General features: G+C 47.6%; 1 protein-coding gene across 1 annotated transcript; it reads right to left on the reverse strand.

Annotated features, from left to right (window-relative positions):
• Window positions 1-323: 323 nt before the first annotated feature.
• Window positions 324-16,434, reverse strand: LOC135810036 (regulatory factor X 4-like). The gene is made up of 19 exons (XM_065323502.1): window positions 16,215-16,434; window positions 14,662-14,862; window positions 11,030-11,208; window positions 10,433-10,578; window positions 9,908-10,031; window positions 9,660-9,721; window positions 7,781-7,864; window positions 7,513-7,528; window positions 6,672-6,785; window positions 5,937-6,014; window positions 5,437-5,550; window positions 5,166-5,215; window positions 4,797-4,897; window positions 4,497-4,555; window positions 4,076-4,220; window positions 3,321-3,415; window positions 2,752-2,869; window positions 2,441-2,566; window positions 324-1,869 (listed from the first exon to the last, which is right to left on the reverse strand). Exons 1-19 carry the CDS (start codon window positions 16,345-16,347, stop codon window positions 1,241-1,243), a joined length of 2,574 nt encoding a protein of 857 aa, XP_065179574.1. The 5' UTR covers window positions 16,348-16,434; the 3' UTR covers window positions 324-1,240.
• Window positions 16,435-16,869: the final 435 nt, after the last annotated feature.

Below are 16,869 nucleotides of genomic sequence, written 5' to 3' on the forward strand. Positions count from 1 at the left end.
ACATTTTGGCCGATATTACATATAGTGCATGTGGTCAACTGTGTGCACATGCCATTGAGTGGCAACAGATCAAAAAGTTTTGCAACTGTACTCACACAGCATGCAATGCACGCATTTTTGAAAAATGGAACATGTGTATTTGCTCCTACGGTACATTTACTGACAGTATAGATATTAGCTCTGCCCCAAACCTAGTGCCATGCCTGACAGAGAAGTGACCAATGACCCATTATGCACGTTTACATCCACTTCTGACAGTGACTGACACAAACACACTTATAACACACACGTGCGTATCAACGAACCGATCAAGTCGCCCTCAGTTGTTATCGCAGGGACGTGCCCTGGATGGGTTCTACTTGACTGACAGCAGTCAGTGTGTAGCATAAAGAGAAAAGCACGATACACGAATGAAACAAACAGATCTGTAGAGAAAGGGGTATAGTATATACAGGCAAAAGGAAGTAACGGATAGCCATACAAAAAATTGACAGCAAAACACACACACACACACACAAGGCTTTAAGATGCGTTCGAGACAGGATAGCATATCAGATAGGGGGGGTAAAGATTGGTAGAACAAACTGGAATGTTAGGTGATGATAGTGAGACATGATCATGCCGTCAATAACAATGATGATAAAAAAGTGAGAAAGATGGAGAAAATGGCGTGATGAAGTGCACGAGTATTGTTGTCTTTCTGGAATGCTACAGCTATGCACTAGATACAATGCGTGGGCTACTTTTCGTGAGTTAATTTGATGTCAGGTTATCTTGTTTCATACTAAGCTGAAGTGATTTATGTCTATGCCTGCAGCCATGCGGAGATATGTTCAAAGCGATACATTTTCGGGGGCCAAAGGGGGAGGGGGTAGTTTTCACAAACACTATCAAAAAGATAATCCACAAAATACGCCACAATCGCTACAAAGGAGGGGGTTGGCAGTTAGCTAGCTTGTACAGGACGATGAGTAAGTAAGTATTAATGAATACAAGTGATAGCCAATGAAGCACACAGCAGATGTGACCTTGCACAGCGACATACATGCAGAGCGGACAAGGATCAAGACAAAAGATTAAGAACGTACTGAAGAGTTTGGTGCGAAACTAGTAATCTACACATTTCTAAATACATGCATGAGGCAGGAATATGATGATGATGAACAGAGAGCATTGTAGGATGCTGCAAACTGTTTTCTGTACACACACACACACACACACACACACACACACACACACACTACTGTTTGGCTGACTCGGTTTCCGTCGCAGTCGTCGGTACTGACCTGTCGCTTGGTGGCGGGAAGATCAACGCTGCAGTGCTGACATCGAGCGGCAAACCGGCGCCAACGCCAATGGAGCGCATGAGCGGCTCGGGTGTAGTGCACTGTGGCTGTGCGCCGCTCGCCTCGGCTAGAAACCCCGCGTCGTCGTCATCGTCCGCTGGTCGACTTCGCTTCGCCGGTGGGCTGCAGGCCAACTCCTGCGGTCGTAGTGCGGTGTCAGTGTTTGTCACTGACACCGCACTGCTGGCAGCGGTGGATGTCAGAAGTGAACTAGTCAACACAGGATCCACGGGTGCGGACATACTGCCCACGCTGACGACGGACGTAGCCGCTGCCATGCTCGACGTCAGCACGACTATGTTCTGACTCGATGCCGATGACACAGTTAAACCAGTTGCCGGAGAAGCGATGGAAGCAGCAGCGGCGGTAGAGGCAGCCATAACCGCACCCCCGTCCACCGGAGCGGTGAGGGTGCTGACAGCACTGCTCGCAGCAGATAAACATGCACCGTCCATTGCAGGACTCCTGGACTCACTACCATCTTCCTCCTCTTCCTCATCCTCATCATCATCATCAGGCAGATCTGCAAAGTTACAGTAAAAATAATGAAACCAGTTCCAGGACATGTGTTTGAAGAGTGCAGATACAGATACAATACACATGACCCACTCCCCACACCCACGCCGAAGCGAGTACACACACGTGCATACCAGTACACGTGCATACCAGTACACATGCACACCCACACAGGTAATGCACACACACACATGCATAGTCGCAAACTCAAGCAAGTCTTACACACGTGCTCACAACACATGCCCTCACACACACACCATTGGACCATTGGACGCCCATCGCCGGAGGCGATGATAGCGATGCTACAGCAGAAGCCATAGCAGCTTGTGCTGGGATTGCACCATTCAACAGGTTGCAAGGCTGAAGAATTGACCGCCACTATTCAGCCTGGTCTACACCACACAGCTATGAAGTGGCTTTTTCTGGCCAGCATTCTCCTGGGTGGTTACCAACAGCCAGTGCACGCCAGAGTATGTGGTGTGATGTGTGCGTGTGAAAAAAATGAAAAAGACCAAAAAGTAGGGATTCACTGGCCACACACACACACACACACACACGGACAGGCTATGAAGTCTTACCTGGCGAGGCCGTGAAGTACATTGAAATGGAGTCCTGTAGCACTGTCTCCTTCTGCTTCTGCATTTCCTTCTCCAGCAAGAAGAGAATATAGTCCTCAAACAACATACTTAGAAGGTGATATGAACCTTAAGAAGACAAAGAAGATCAATTGGAGAGACAAAACAAAGAGAGGGCATATGGGCTTATGACTAAACGTTACGCCCGACATTCAAGCTCATACAGCATAACCTGTGCGAAACCGGTCATATAGCAACGCTGGAGATGCGGGAATCTGAGGTCATAGCCCATGCTTAACCAAACAATTACTCACCAAAGCTTGGTGCACTGCGAAGCGTCAAGTCTCGCACAACACGAGTGGTGAAGAATTGCCAGCGCAGCAGGAAATTGCGAGCCAAGTCCTGAAAATCCTTGCCTTCATTCTCTGTAGGCTGCGTGTGAAACAAGCAGAACAGACAGACAGATATGACAGGTCAAGCACAAGATGGACAAGAACAGATACACAATACAAAGACTAGATCTGAAGCTTAGGAAACAGTGGTGGTGGTGGCAGTCGTGGTGGCGGTGGTGGTGGACTACATCAACGTTTATAGACCCAGGCCAGCTTTCTTGAGGTACAGGTAAAATAATGCATGCCACTTTTCTACACGCACAGAAATACGCAAAGCTACTATACAGATGGGACGATTGGCTGAGAAAGAGAGGGAGAGAGAGACAGAGAGAGAGAGAGAAAGAGAGAGAGAGACACACACACACACACACACACACACACACACACAGAGACAGAGAGAGAGAGAGAGAGAGAGAGAGAGAGAGAGAGAGAGAGAGAGAGAGAGAGAGAGAGAGAGAGAGAGAGAGAGAGAGAGAGACAGACTGCCTCACCTGCAGGATGCAACGCTCCACCAAATTGCCCAGCCACGACGCAAAACTCTCAACGTTTGCTTGCTGCTCCAGTAAGTCCTCGAACTCGAGCATGACTGAGTGCAAGAGTCAGAACACAAACAAATAGATAATTGGGGGTAAACATTCATGTTCACAGAGTCCACATCCCGAGCACAAGACTAGGTGCACATGGTTGCGCTTGATCAATGAGTGTTTTGTGTGGCTTGAACAGAACAGCCTTGTGTAATTCACTGTTATATAATCAACTTGCAAGCAAACTATGTACAGTGCTGGTCAATGAAATCCCATTGCACCCTGCACCATTACACAGCCCAGGTAAGACTTCATAGCCTGTCCGTGTGTGTGTGTGTGTGTGTGTGTGTGTGTGTGTGTGTGTGTGTGTATGTGTGGCCAGTGAATCCCTACTTTTTGGTCTTTTTCATTTTTTTCACACGCACACATCACACCACATACTCTGGCATGCACTGGCTGTTGGTAACCACCCAGTATATACAGTGCTGGTCAATGAAATCCCATTGCACCCTGCACCATTACACAGCCCAGTGTTAATTGGCCTAGGGCTCACAGCGCCCGGCGCGTACTTGACATTAACATCACTTTATGTCACCAAGTCTTTAAACTCCCAGTCACACGAGCTGCACTGATTACAAGCCACTAGAGGTCGCCTTGGTTATCCAGCCATGAACTTTGGAAAGGCTGAATGGCACTCTCAGTGCATACAATAATGTACTTACATTCGACATACAGGTTCACATACTCATGAGCTTCATGCTTGAAGGTGCTGATGGACTGGTAGGTGATACTGGTCAGGTCAAGCTGCTTCCAGTCCACAAGCATTTGCTGTACACTCTCCTGGCTTTGCAAAACCGAACGAGTTGCCTGCACGGTGCATGCACATATACACACACAGGAGAGAGGAACCATAATGCAAATCTCTCAGCCACGTCCAAGAAAGGATCAAGACAGTAAAGTCCACAGTTCCCTAAAGTCAGCACTTGTTACACTCCAAGGGATTAGATTGCCATTCAAGTGCATGTAGTGTTCGATAAGACCACTGGCCAGCGCTTTAAGAGTCGATCTTCCACACTGGCCTCTCACACAAAAAACTGGCACTGCCAGCAGAGTATCGCAAATACTAGACCGACCAGCACTTACCTGAGCCAGATGTGACACGGACGTTCTTCGGCGGAGCGCGCCAGTGAAAGTGAACCCCACTGAGGAAAACAACAACAGAAAACAATTTTTAAAAGCGGTCCAGTCACTGTGGAAAGAGATCACAACAATTATAACACTATGCAGCAAGGAGGACGCATTAGGACGATACACGTCACGAATAGTGGTGAAAAAGTCTCAACAACTGCAGTATACCAACATCTTCTCATTAGGCCTGTGCCACACAGCAGACCATAATGAACATTACATGCTTCGCTACTAGCTAATGGTATATGTACTCACTTTGATGCTTAATTTTCTGCAGTGATTCGGGCATGTCAGTGCAGCCTTTCGTTATCCAGCCAGTCAGCTGTTTGGCGAAGTTCCGGACAGAGTGAGTCAGACTGTACAGAACAAACAGCACAGACACACACACGCACACAAACATCAAACTACGGTCCTCAAATGAAGGAAACAGTGTCGTCGCAGGCAGTTTCTAGGGTCATGTACACGACAAACGCATACGTAAATAGTTCAGGGAGTTACGTGCTCTGCAAGAGGATGCACACGATGACACAGTAGTAAAAGAAAATCACGGCTCTGGATTGATAGCAGCATACTGGGAAGGCACATGATATGCATACAGACACATGGTACAAGAGGGAGACGTACTTGAGTGACAACGGCTCAATGGCAGGTGGCAGAATCGACGAGATGATTGCCTACAAGGCAGAGATACACACAGAGAGGCAGTGAAAGTAAAGAATCACTACACCACAGAGACAGTGATAGCAAGGCAAATGCCAACCAAAACATACCGTCACGTCGGAAACTAAGTTCATGAATCAACTAAAGACCACCCCCGCCCCAATTCGAGTCACATAAATGCATAAAAGCAGTTGGACACGGAGGCATTCATCGCTCTGGCATAGGTAATGCTTACCTTGTAGAGAACTGAGTCACACACACCAACAACGTTGGCAATGGTCTCACTCTCTAGTACAACCAGCAGGTGCTCAGGCATGCCCGACCAGAAGTGAATGATGAAATTCTCCACCTGTGCACACCGACAATGCACACACACACACACACACACACACACACGCAAACACACACACACACACACATGTGCGCAGGGCACACCATTAGCACAACACGCAAACGGCGCACAGTGAAACACTAGGAAACGCACACCCAGAGGCAGCAGAGATGCGTACTTTGCAGCTGAGGTTCATCTACCACCCGAGATGAAAAGGCCGGGAAAGCATAATCATGCAAGGTTCTCGAAAACAGCACGGTGTACCCGGCAGTGTGTTGCATTCAAGGCATATTCTAAGCGTGGAAAGAAATTCATTGTATCCACCATGCAGCGTGAGCAAGCACTTATTGCTGCATTTTTTGCACGAGACTGCACACTTGGAAAGTGAGTCTTGAAATCCTTACCTCGCCAAAGTTGCTCCTGACGACTGAGTCGAGTATTGACTGACAATGTGCCCGGTACATCATTAAGAACATACTGACCTGGGAGCAGAACGCACAGTGCAAGACAAACAAACACATTGTATGTAGGCACAACTGCATAGAAGAATTGGAAACAGACCACCATCACGTGTCCAAGGCATGCTCCAGGACCAACGGAAGATGCACCACAAAGGTAGCTACTGTATCAGGGCATGGACTGGGTGTGTTCCGAGCGAAACGTTTGTGGTGTCTTATAGTCACGGGAGAGCCTCAGTAATGCATCCAAGGACGTCCAGGGTATTTTCCAGGTGAGCTGAGTCACCGCAGACTTCGTGCTACCGTCATTCAGTGCTAAGAAAGAGAGACAGCCTGGGTATAGTTTTAAAGGCTGGTCAAGTTCATTCAAGTTCATCAACACATCACAGATGGTAAGGGACACACTAGCCCGCCGGACCAACTGGGGCAAGCTCCAAACTTGCACGGCTTAATAAGACATGCAGTGCGGCAGTTGTTGTGATGTTGAACGTCGATCAACATTGGAATAAAGTTCAATAAACTTAGCTCTTCTATGTTCCGGTTTGTACAGTAGCACCGGAGCATTCTCCGTTCCTGATGTTCACACTTGATGCTGTCATGAGCGCTCCGTCAACTCCCATCTTATGAGATGTTGCGTGGAATGGAAGCAGGCTTCACAGGGCCACAGCTAAAGCTACTAACCTTGTCCCGGTTGAGGTCTTCTGACAGCTCTGCCGTTTGCACGTCAGGGAAGCCACTGAGTCTTGGCTGGCCAGGCGGTTTGGATTCAGTGGACTGCGCACCTGGTGCAACGAGCTGCATAGACAGTACACAACAGAACAGAGCAAAGTAAGACATATACGGCTGCATGCCCTCAATCTAGTGTTACCATACCGTACTTGCGGCAATATTGGCCGACGAGGTTAACAGTTGACGACCCTGAAAAATCCATCCAATTTGAGAAAAATGCACACAAAAGCCCCGAAATGATGTGGTGCTTATTTCAGACAGGCGGTAGTAAAAGCTCGGTTTTGAAATTCCAGAAAATACGGTATGTTGCGTGAGAGGAGACCTGGCAAAGATGCCACGACTTAGACCGCAGTAAAAAAGAAAAGAAAAAAAGAGTAAATTATCGTGTCCGTTCCCGAAGGGAACCCACGACGGCCGCTAACACCCGATAAACCCTAGCGGCAGATGCAGCGCCTAACGGTGGGGGTGAGTGGATAAGTCTCACAACCACTGGCACAAGTGCCGAAAACGACCCCATTAGCTGCATCCATGTACCCCTCCCGCAGTGGTCTCACTATAAGCACACAATGATGCATGCGATGATACAGCAGCTGGTACCACTGGGCTGTGGTCCAGCAGTTCCCATGGAACTAAGACATACGTGCAGTATGCTGCGGTCAAACATTTCTAGAGGCGCCTTGGATAGCCACAGCTAAAAAAAACCCATACCCAGCGACAAAATACTACGAGAAAAAGAAACCAACACCTTCAGGGCAAAAAAACAAACATTCGCAACATAGTTCAAGCCTCTTACCTCGGTTTTGTTCGACCTTTGATGAACAAGAAAGAGATACAAGCACAGAAAAAACACGATCAGCATTGGAGTGGCACTCTGATTCACACACCAACACCACAGCTCAACATCAACAAAAGCAACAGCAGAAAGCCCATGCATACGCCCAGCATCGTAACAGCTCTTCCCACAACACAATGAACACATAATCAACAGCGTCAGAGGAATCCCGTGCATGCACCCAGCACTGTAACATAGCTCTTCCCACAACATAATGAAGACGACGTACATGGGAGGCTGGCGTCGTGCAGCAGACACCATAGCTGAGTGGTACGGCGAATTAGACTTCACACCAATACCATAATAGTGATATCTACATGGGGAAAAGATCAGACAGAGAGGAACCTTGTTAGATGGTATAGCCTCTCTAGTGAACATCGCAGTGCTCATTCACATGTTATGGAATATGCATGAAAGAACAAGTTGGATCAGTTCTCCGATGTTCGTTCCGATGGGATTTCACTCGGCAACATATATATATATATAAAAAAAAAAGGACAAAACCGGCAGCAGTCACACAATGAGAAGAGGCATATTACTGGAAAGGATGATGATAAGTCACCATACTGCTCTACCATCTGAACAGCGATTCGGGACAGTCAACAAGATTATTTTTTCAACTTTCTACATGTTTTGTTGCAGTATACCTATGCCGCCAAAATCGTAGATGGTACCAAGATTATTTTTTCAACTTTCTACATGTTTTGTTGCAGTATACCTATGCCGCCAAAATCGTAGATGGTAGACTTGTACAGTAACAGAAAGAGCACATTCTTGAGAAGAAGATAACTACGTTCTTGAAACACGGGCTGGAGTTTGTTTACTTGCATTCAGCACACAAAGCACAGAAGCCATATAATTTTTCCAACTAGGCCTTTCATTCCATTACTCTTCAGGTAGAATACAATGGTGATTAACAAGGTAGTAAGCAAGTCCTTATAACCGGCACTTTTGGCGGTCAAAGCATTGACAAAAATAGCACTGGAAAATAGCGCTAGTGGTAGGGATGTCAGCGAACGCACTGCGCAGGCCTCTGCGCATGCATTGCGTCATCGATTTTTTGAACGTGATCGCGGCCGACAGAGAAAACATGGCCGCGGTCTGTTTGCACCGCTGGGAGTCGTAAAATTACTGTTCTTCTGTCCCCGCGACCATTCAAATCATACGCGATACAGGAGGACCCACGAGCTCACCACGTTCTCCCCGGTCGATTTCTCTGAAAGTTTGCACATCGTGAAACACCAGTATGAGAGGTGTTCAGGCCAATTTTCAAGGGATTACCCTGGTTGGATCGTTCCAAAATCGGACTTGCATTTCTCGCTCGCGGCCATTTCTTGCGCGATGGAAGCGCCCTGCCCTGGTGAGTAACCAGCGTCGCGCTTGGTAGAGAGTTGCTGCAATCAGCTCCCTGATGTCTTCGCTGCCATTGTCAGAAGCGATGGGCCCTGAATTTGTTTGAGAGTCTCTGGATGCTACTTTTCCTCAGCCTAGTTTTCAGCCATTCCGTGCATCTTCTTCGCACGATTTATTTTGCAAAAAAATGAAAGGGTTCATGAGTTTTTTTGTCGGCCGCGCGTAGATGGGCCAGGCTGACCTGCGCAGATGGGCTGCGCAGTGCGTTCGCTGATATCCCTACTAGTGGCGCCAACAGCATATTTGGCGGTCAGAGCATAGACCAAATAGCACTTTAAAAGATAGCGCTAGTGGCGCCAACTACACAGTGAGACAATGAATATTACCAGTATCAGACAACAGTGGGGACCACGGTACTACAATGTCAAAACAGTGACAACTTTCGCACATACTTGATACTGGTAATATTCATTGCCTCACTGTGTAGTTAGCGCCACTAGCTTTTAAAGTGCTATTTGGTCTATGCTCTGACCGCCAAATATGCTGTTGGTGCCACTAGCGCTATTTTTCAAGTGCTATTTTTGTCAATGCTCTGACCGCCAAAAGTGCCGGTTATAAGGACTTGCTTACTACCTTGTTAATCACCATTGTATTCGACCTGAAGAGTAATGGAATGAAAGGCCTAGTCGAAAAAATTATATGGCTTCTGTGCTTCGTGTGCTGATTTGCTTTCCTCCAACCAAAAAAAATCTTACTTGGATTGTCCGCGTGTACCAAGTCTTCTAGTTTTAATGATGGGGAAAACCTGCCGGATCACCTAAACACATTACAACACACGAGAAAGCACAACACAGGGCTAGCTGTGAGCACGGCAAACTTGAGTGTTTCACATCGGAAGCATTATCATCGATAACGTTTTCTGTCAGCACGTGCCAGTGCCGCCGAGGGAAACGCTGCATGCATACGCGGCACGAATGCATATCGGCAACCATCCATGTCTGACCTTTCCGAAGCTTGCTGCATTGACTGGCTGCACACCATGCTGGGAGCAGAAGTCCAAGTAGAACGTGAATAGGGCGTAGCGGGGTAGACTCATGCCTTCCGCCATTTCAAAGTGCTCAAGAAGCCTGTAGCGCGGCAGAGAGAAAGAAGAAGACGAGGAGAGGTAAATCAATTTGGCTCAGAAGAGCAACCCACATAGCCAGTGGAAATAGTCAATGCATTCACACATACATACACACAAGTACAGTGCTGGCAACTGAAATCCGACCCGCCGCCCAGGGGGTTGGATTTCAGTTGCCAGCACTGTAGTACACAAACAAACAACACACAGTAGTACACGGATCAAAGGTATCAATTTAAGATCATTATGAAATACATGCCTGAGGGCCTGTAGTGGCGTGTGAAGGATGGATGCATTTTACAATGTAAAGACGTCACACTGAAGCCTAAAAGTCACGAAGAAATGCTACAACACTGCTGTTATGAAAGAATCGCAGGCTAAGCAAATCTTCCAACGCCTACTTACCATTGGATGGTGAGCGGGCTTTGAAGCTTCCCTGCCAGGCTACTCGCTGCTTCTTGTGTGAGGGCTTGCCCACCTATTCGGCCGGCTACCTGAGGCTGCTGAGCCCCGTTAGCACTGAGCACGACCGTCTGCACTGCAGCTGGCACCTGCAAGCACATTCCACATTGATCAGTTAGAAAGCTGTTGTACTCGTGAGACGAAACACACCACACTACACCACACACACACCACCACCACCACCACACACACACACCTGCCGTTCATGGCTGGGCTCAAGGACATTGCTGCCAGGAACCAGACGATCATGAACGCAGACCAGGTTGTACTGTCTTCCCCCACCTGAGCCATGCTCTATCTACTGGCATTGAACACTTTCAGCCAGTGGGATGCTCTTATTGATTGTGGCATACTTAGCACCATTTCAGTAAGCAAACAGGAACAGCAGGTGTTCATGGTTGGCCGAATCAAACATGTCAAGCCACAACACATTCTCCTTGTACTGAAAGCAAAAAAGGAGAGAGAGAGAGAGAGAGAGAGAGAGAGAGAGAGAGAGAGAGAGAGAGAGAGAGAGAGAGAGAGAGAGAGAGAGCAACGTACCGAGCTGACAAGCGTAGTGGACGTTTGCTGCGTGGCTAGGGCCAGTGCTTGTAAAATGGCTGCCTGGTTAGCAGCCTGCTGACTGGTAGTCGGTGGCTGCTGCCCTTGTTGTAGCTGTTGTTGCTGTGTCAACTGTACAAGCTGTGTGATCACCTGTGGCATGGAGCTGGCATCAATACCTACAACCAACAGTACAATACACGTACTGTAAATCATGAAAAGGTAACAAACAAGTAAATCTAACGAGATAACTAGTAAAGGTTTGTAGGTAATTTAAAATTCGTTAGTAAAAGTTGTACTTTTCTGTAGTACATGTACTGTAATGACTGTCTGTGATCACCGGGTTAATAGTATGGACTCATTTTTTTGAGGGGGTAACAGCCTCTTTTACGGGCAAAATAAAGTCATGTAGACGTGAAAAATTGAGATACCATGAAAGGTAAAATAGAATTTTATTCAAGTACAATACATTGGGAAACTCCAAGAAATTCCACGTAAAACTAGTATGGACTCATGATACATTGTACGATGTACTAGTAGATCTACAATGACATGTACATGTGCACGAAACAGTTACTTGTCGCTGGCGCGCTCGACGGTGAACAGAGGTAACTATCTTTGCTAGGCAAGACGGCGGTTCTTGTTTGTTTTACTGGCTGGAGTATTGTAGCAGTAGTTTTGGTTTTGGTCTGTCCGGACAATCATGTCGATAACGAAGAATTTCTTGCCCCGCACGACTGCGGAGTTAGTGAATGTTGACAATGAGAAAGCGTTGAAGGTTGGCGAGGCTGCTGCAGTGGCTGAGGTCTCGTCTACGGAGGTTGTTGGGCGAAAGCGCAAGAGGACGTCGACAGCATCCTATGACGAGGAGGTCCGGACCAAAATTGGACGACATGCCATCCAGTTTGGTAACAAGAGTGCGGTTCAAAAGTTTTCGAAGGAGCTCGGCTGTCCTGCCCCAGAGGCAACTGTGCAAAACTTCAAACGCAATTTGCAGGCCCAGGTTCAGCAGGGTAAGAGCTTGGCCGATGTGAGCGTTGTTCCTCCTTGTGGAAGGCCACTTCACCTGCCTCGGGAGATCTAAGATCAACTGCAGACCAACTGATCCGAAGTTTGCGTGGCTCTGGGTCGCCAATCAGCTTGGCAATTGTTGCAGCGACGGCGAACGACATTGTCTGCTACAAGAATCCCTCTCTGCTGAAAGAGAATAGCGGACGGGTCGACCTCAACAAGTCATGGGCCGCGTCGTTCATGGATCGTCTTGGCTATGTGAAGCACAAGGGAACCAGAGCTGCCCGGAAGACGCCTCCAGATTTCTCTGCTGTGAAATCTGAATTTGTGAAGAAAGTCACTAGTGTGGTGACAGAGCTCAATATTCCTCCGACGATCGTGATCAACTGTGATCAAACCGGAGCGAAAATGGTCCCAGTCAACAAGTGGACAATGGCGAAGCAGGGCAGCCGACAGATGGACATTGTGGGTCTCGACAAAAAGAGAGAAATGACTGTGCTGCTCGGCATTCCTGCTGCAGGTCGAGTGCTGTGATTCTTTTTTCAGTAGTTCTTACAGTTGTTCTTCTTGTAGTCCTCCGAGTTGTCTTCTCCTTGTAATTGCCCCGAGTCCTCTACTTTAGTCCTCTTTGTGCTCAGTCAATATAACTATTATAATAACCTACAATTCCGTGCAGTATAAAGAGTGTGATAAAGTAGTAGTAGAGTACAGTAGTTCCAGTAAGATACCCATATATAGACGGCGTAGGTGAGACAACATTGGTGGGGGGGGGGGGGGGGGGGGGGCGTACCTTGCCCGGAAGACGCCTCCAGATTTCTCTGCTGTGAAATCTGAATTTGTGAAGAAAGTCACTAGTGTGGTGACAGAGCTCAATATTCCTCCGACAATCGTGATCAACTGTGATCAAACCGGAGCGAAAATGGTCCCAGTCAACAAGTGGACAATGGCGGAGCAGGGCAGCCGACAGATGGACATTGTGGGTCTCGACAAAAAGAGAGAAATGACTGTGCTGCTCGGCATTCCTGCTGCAGGTCGAGTGCTGCCTCCTCAGCTCATCTACGCTGGGAAAATGCCCCGCTGCCATCCTTCTGAAAATGTACCGCCTGGTTGGAAAGTGACACATTCGGACAATCACAGGTCCAACAAAACCACCATGTTGACCGAGTGCTCATCCCGTTCTTCGCCAGTGAGCGTGAACGTCTCAATCTGCTGGACACGCAATGCAACCTCCTGACCTGGGCCAGCATTGCTGTACACCGTTGTGCTGCAGTATTGAAGAGGCTCTCAGATCATAACATCAAGGTGATTTTCATCCCAGCTGGCTGCACCGGCATACTCCAGCCACTTGACCTGAAAGTGAACGAGCCTTTCAAGCGCCACCTGAAAAACCAGTTCGGCGACTGGTGCGCTAAGCAAGTTGCGGAAGACATGGGCAACGGAGCAGATGCCACCAGCGTGCGACTGGACGTGCGCACATACATCGTCAAGCCATTGAACTTCTAGTGGCTGATCGCAATCGTATCATGGCTGAAGGAGCAGAAGGCAACCATCATGCACGGGTTTGCAGAGGCTGGCCTCACAGCTGCACTTTCTCCTCCTACTTTCTCTGCTGCTTTTCCTGCTCGTCACATTCACTACATGCAACTACAGTTGTGCTCTGTGAAATCCGACCCAAAGTGCATATTCGGAGCCCTCAACTTGCACGACCACTGACGCCCTGGAAGTGGCACGTATGTGGCTTGACATACACATGTACAAATACAGTGATGTAATCGGAACAAGTCCAGGGCGCCAGCTTTGCACTTTGGGCCGGATTTCACCGAGCGCAACTGTAGTTCTTTTTTATTGCGTCCGTCTGAGAAAATCGTCAACTTTTCAAACCGTATTACTTAACTAGCCTGCATCACACAATGTGCTCATGCACACAAACCCACAATCTCTCGTACCAGCTTATCCGTTTTACCAAGAGTAGATAAACAAGAGTGTGCAACTCGCGGATGGGTAGGCCCACGGCGGAATTTTTTGTTGACGTAATCTTTTCGACGACGCACGCGCTGCGAGTCTTTTGGAAAGTTTTCCCTCGTGCTCTTGGTCGGCTTTACACTACAAGGTCGGTGCCCAGCACGTGCTCTCACACTGCTCTGCGGCAAAATGAGCGTTCTTCTGAAAAAAGGTGACGTCAACAAAAAATTCCGCCATGGGCGGGGGTATCTGCAGATTGTGCAGGAGAGATCCGGAGTTGCACACTCTTGTTTATCTACTCTTGGTTTTACTTGATTCGTTAGAGTACCGACGCGATCTCTAAGGTTTGGGTGAATTCAGTTCAATTTCGTACATTTCAAGCCAGTGGGAATGTGCGGTGTTTGATTTTCCCCAGCGTGCGGACTGCAACTGAATGCTGTGATGAAGGCAGCGCGCCGCACACCTGACCCATAGAATAGAGATTAGTTGTACACCCTTGTTTACGGACTCTTGCTATAGTGGATCAGCATGAATTGATGTAGCACATTTAAAAGGGGAATGAACAAACACAATTATAACCATTTCCCAACAAACATAGCCAAAGTCGCTACCACTACCAGTATTTAAAGCAAACATGTGGAAAAAGACGGGGACCGTACCAGCAGCGGTCAGAACTCGGGTAGCTTCTTCGATAGCCATCGACGCTGACTGTGCCGTAGCAAGAGTTGCACTGGGATCTGTGGTGGCCACCGATGTGCTAGAGGCTGATGAAGCCACCGTGGTGTGCACTGTTTCCACCTGTGCTGTGCTGGTGGCAACGGTGGCTGGCTCGCTGCCATCTTTGCTCAACTCCACGACCACTGGCAAGAAAACATGACCACACGGCATAACGTTTCACACACACACCCACCCACACACCCACGTACACACATATTCATGCAGGTACATGAAAAAACGGGACATAGCTTCTTGACTTCACTGGAATCTCCCAACGCGTGAACCAAGAAGGATCTCTGTTATTATCATCATGTTAGATGATGGCCGCCTGTTTTGGTAGCTACTATCAAGTTCGACTCCTTTGCTAAAAAAAAGCCCAAGGCATTGCTGAGACAGATGTAACCCCACAGTTAGTGTGTTTGAGGGCCAGTCTCTGGATGGCCATGGTGGCATGTCAGTGCTTCCAAGATCGTTAGTCACGTGTAGGCAGTTGGTTAGGTATTGGGGGTATATTTTATATGTTCTGTACACCCACATACATACTGAAATGAAGGCATTCCGGATCATTATCCTACAAAAAATAGGGGATTTCAGCAAAACTTAGGGGTGCAAGAAAAGCAGGAGTTACCCAGAACATACTGCAGTCTGAAGCCCAAAGCGAGAGATCTACCCCATTATGCCTCAGGATTTGAAGGGATGGGCAGACTGGATCATTTCCAGGGCCTGATCCACAAATGGCCGGATCCCAGCATGGCAACATACCGATAGGTCCTCACCAGCGAAAATAAAGACTAACCCGCAGTATGATAGAATCTCTCCCTCTCTCTAACAAATTCAATAATCGTAGCATGTGGTTAAATCTGTGTTGTCCCGATGCAATTGGATTGGATTGCTCCAATCTGTAAAAGCGTGTCCTCTCTTTGCCAGCACTGCGCCAGGAAGAGTTCATGCATCATTGATACCAGTATGGAGTACCAACTCCTTTTTTTCTTATTGGCTTGTTCACAATAATATTGTACTTCACAGTAAACCATTCCAGATTTTTGCTGTTTCGAATAATGGTGGGATATTTTCCCATGAAATTTTTCGAGGTCGACCATACCGTCACTTCAGAGCCTCGTTCTAATGTACAGAAGTAGCATCGTTTACACCAGCATTCGAACATCATATACTCTAACAAATAACACAACGAGCACCATCAAAGCTAACATAGACAACACAATAAACCCAAACTATAAAAAACTATTTCAAATTATCAAAATTCAGCTCCACCAAATTAATGTTTGCCGACACAGCCTACATTATCACATTTTGAAGAGTGGAAAGTCGTGAAAAGAAAACAACACAGGAGATAAGCAACATGGAGAGAGCGCGGAGAGAATTACGCTGTTCGCAGAAAATGCAACATTCGTCTGCTACAAGCTACAAGGTCAATTGTACTCAGTAACATTGAATGAAGGACAAGGAGCCAAACTATGTTTCGTTTCGTCCTTACCGAATTCTTCTGCGCTTGGTTCCCCAACGGAACTTTGCACTACAGAACCATCTGACGCAAATATCCCATCATTGGTGACATCGGAAACTTCTACCACTGTCGTCTCCAGGTCAGTATTTGTCTCAGAAGCCATTGCTTTCAAGAAAGCGCGCCAGGCAAGGAGGATAGCTACGGACACCACAGCAACGGCAAGCTTCTTGCAGCTATGGGAATCTTCGTTACCAAGCAGAGGAACAAGGCAAAATGCCGGCTACTTGTCCCGAAATGGTATTTCTGTGCAGAAACTGAGCGCAAATTACTTGTCAAACACACATAATCATCGCGGGTACGCTAGCGGTTGCAGCGCAAGCGCTAGTGTAGAGGAGACGGCTCGATACCGGGACGTTTTGACAGCCAACCGATCATCAGCGTTGATTTTTCACTCGAAATATGTTTGTGGAAGGAAACTGGCATGTTGAAGTAAGTTTGCTCTGGGGCCAGAGAACTGAGCCACTCCTTTGTGTTGACCCATTGCCTCCAAGTTGCCCAATTTTTCGCTTCAAAAAAGTTCAAAACAGAGGTGGCTCCAAACCGGACACGTTTTAGAGTGCACGTCAAATTCACTCTGGGTATGAAATTAGGTAATTGCTATCGCTCCACGACGGCCAGTATAGAG

The sequence above is a fragment of the Sycon ciliatum genome, chromosome 2 (genome assembly GCF_964019385.1).
Source record: "Sycon ciliatum chromosome 2, ocSycCili1.1, whole genome shotgun sequence".
In the NCBI taxonomy this organism is placed as follows: domain Eukaryota; kingdom Metazoa; phylum Porifera; class Calcarea; order Leucosolenida; family Sycettidae; genus Sycon; species Sycon ciliatum.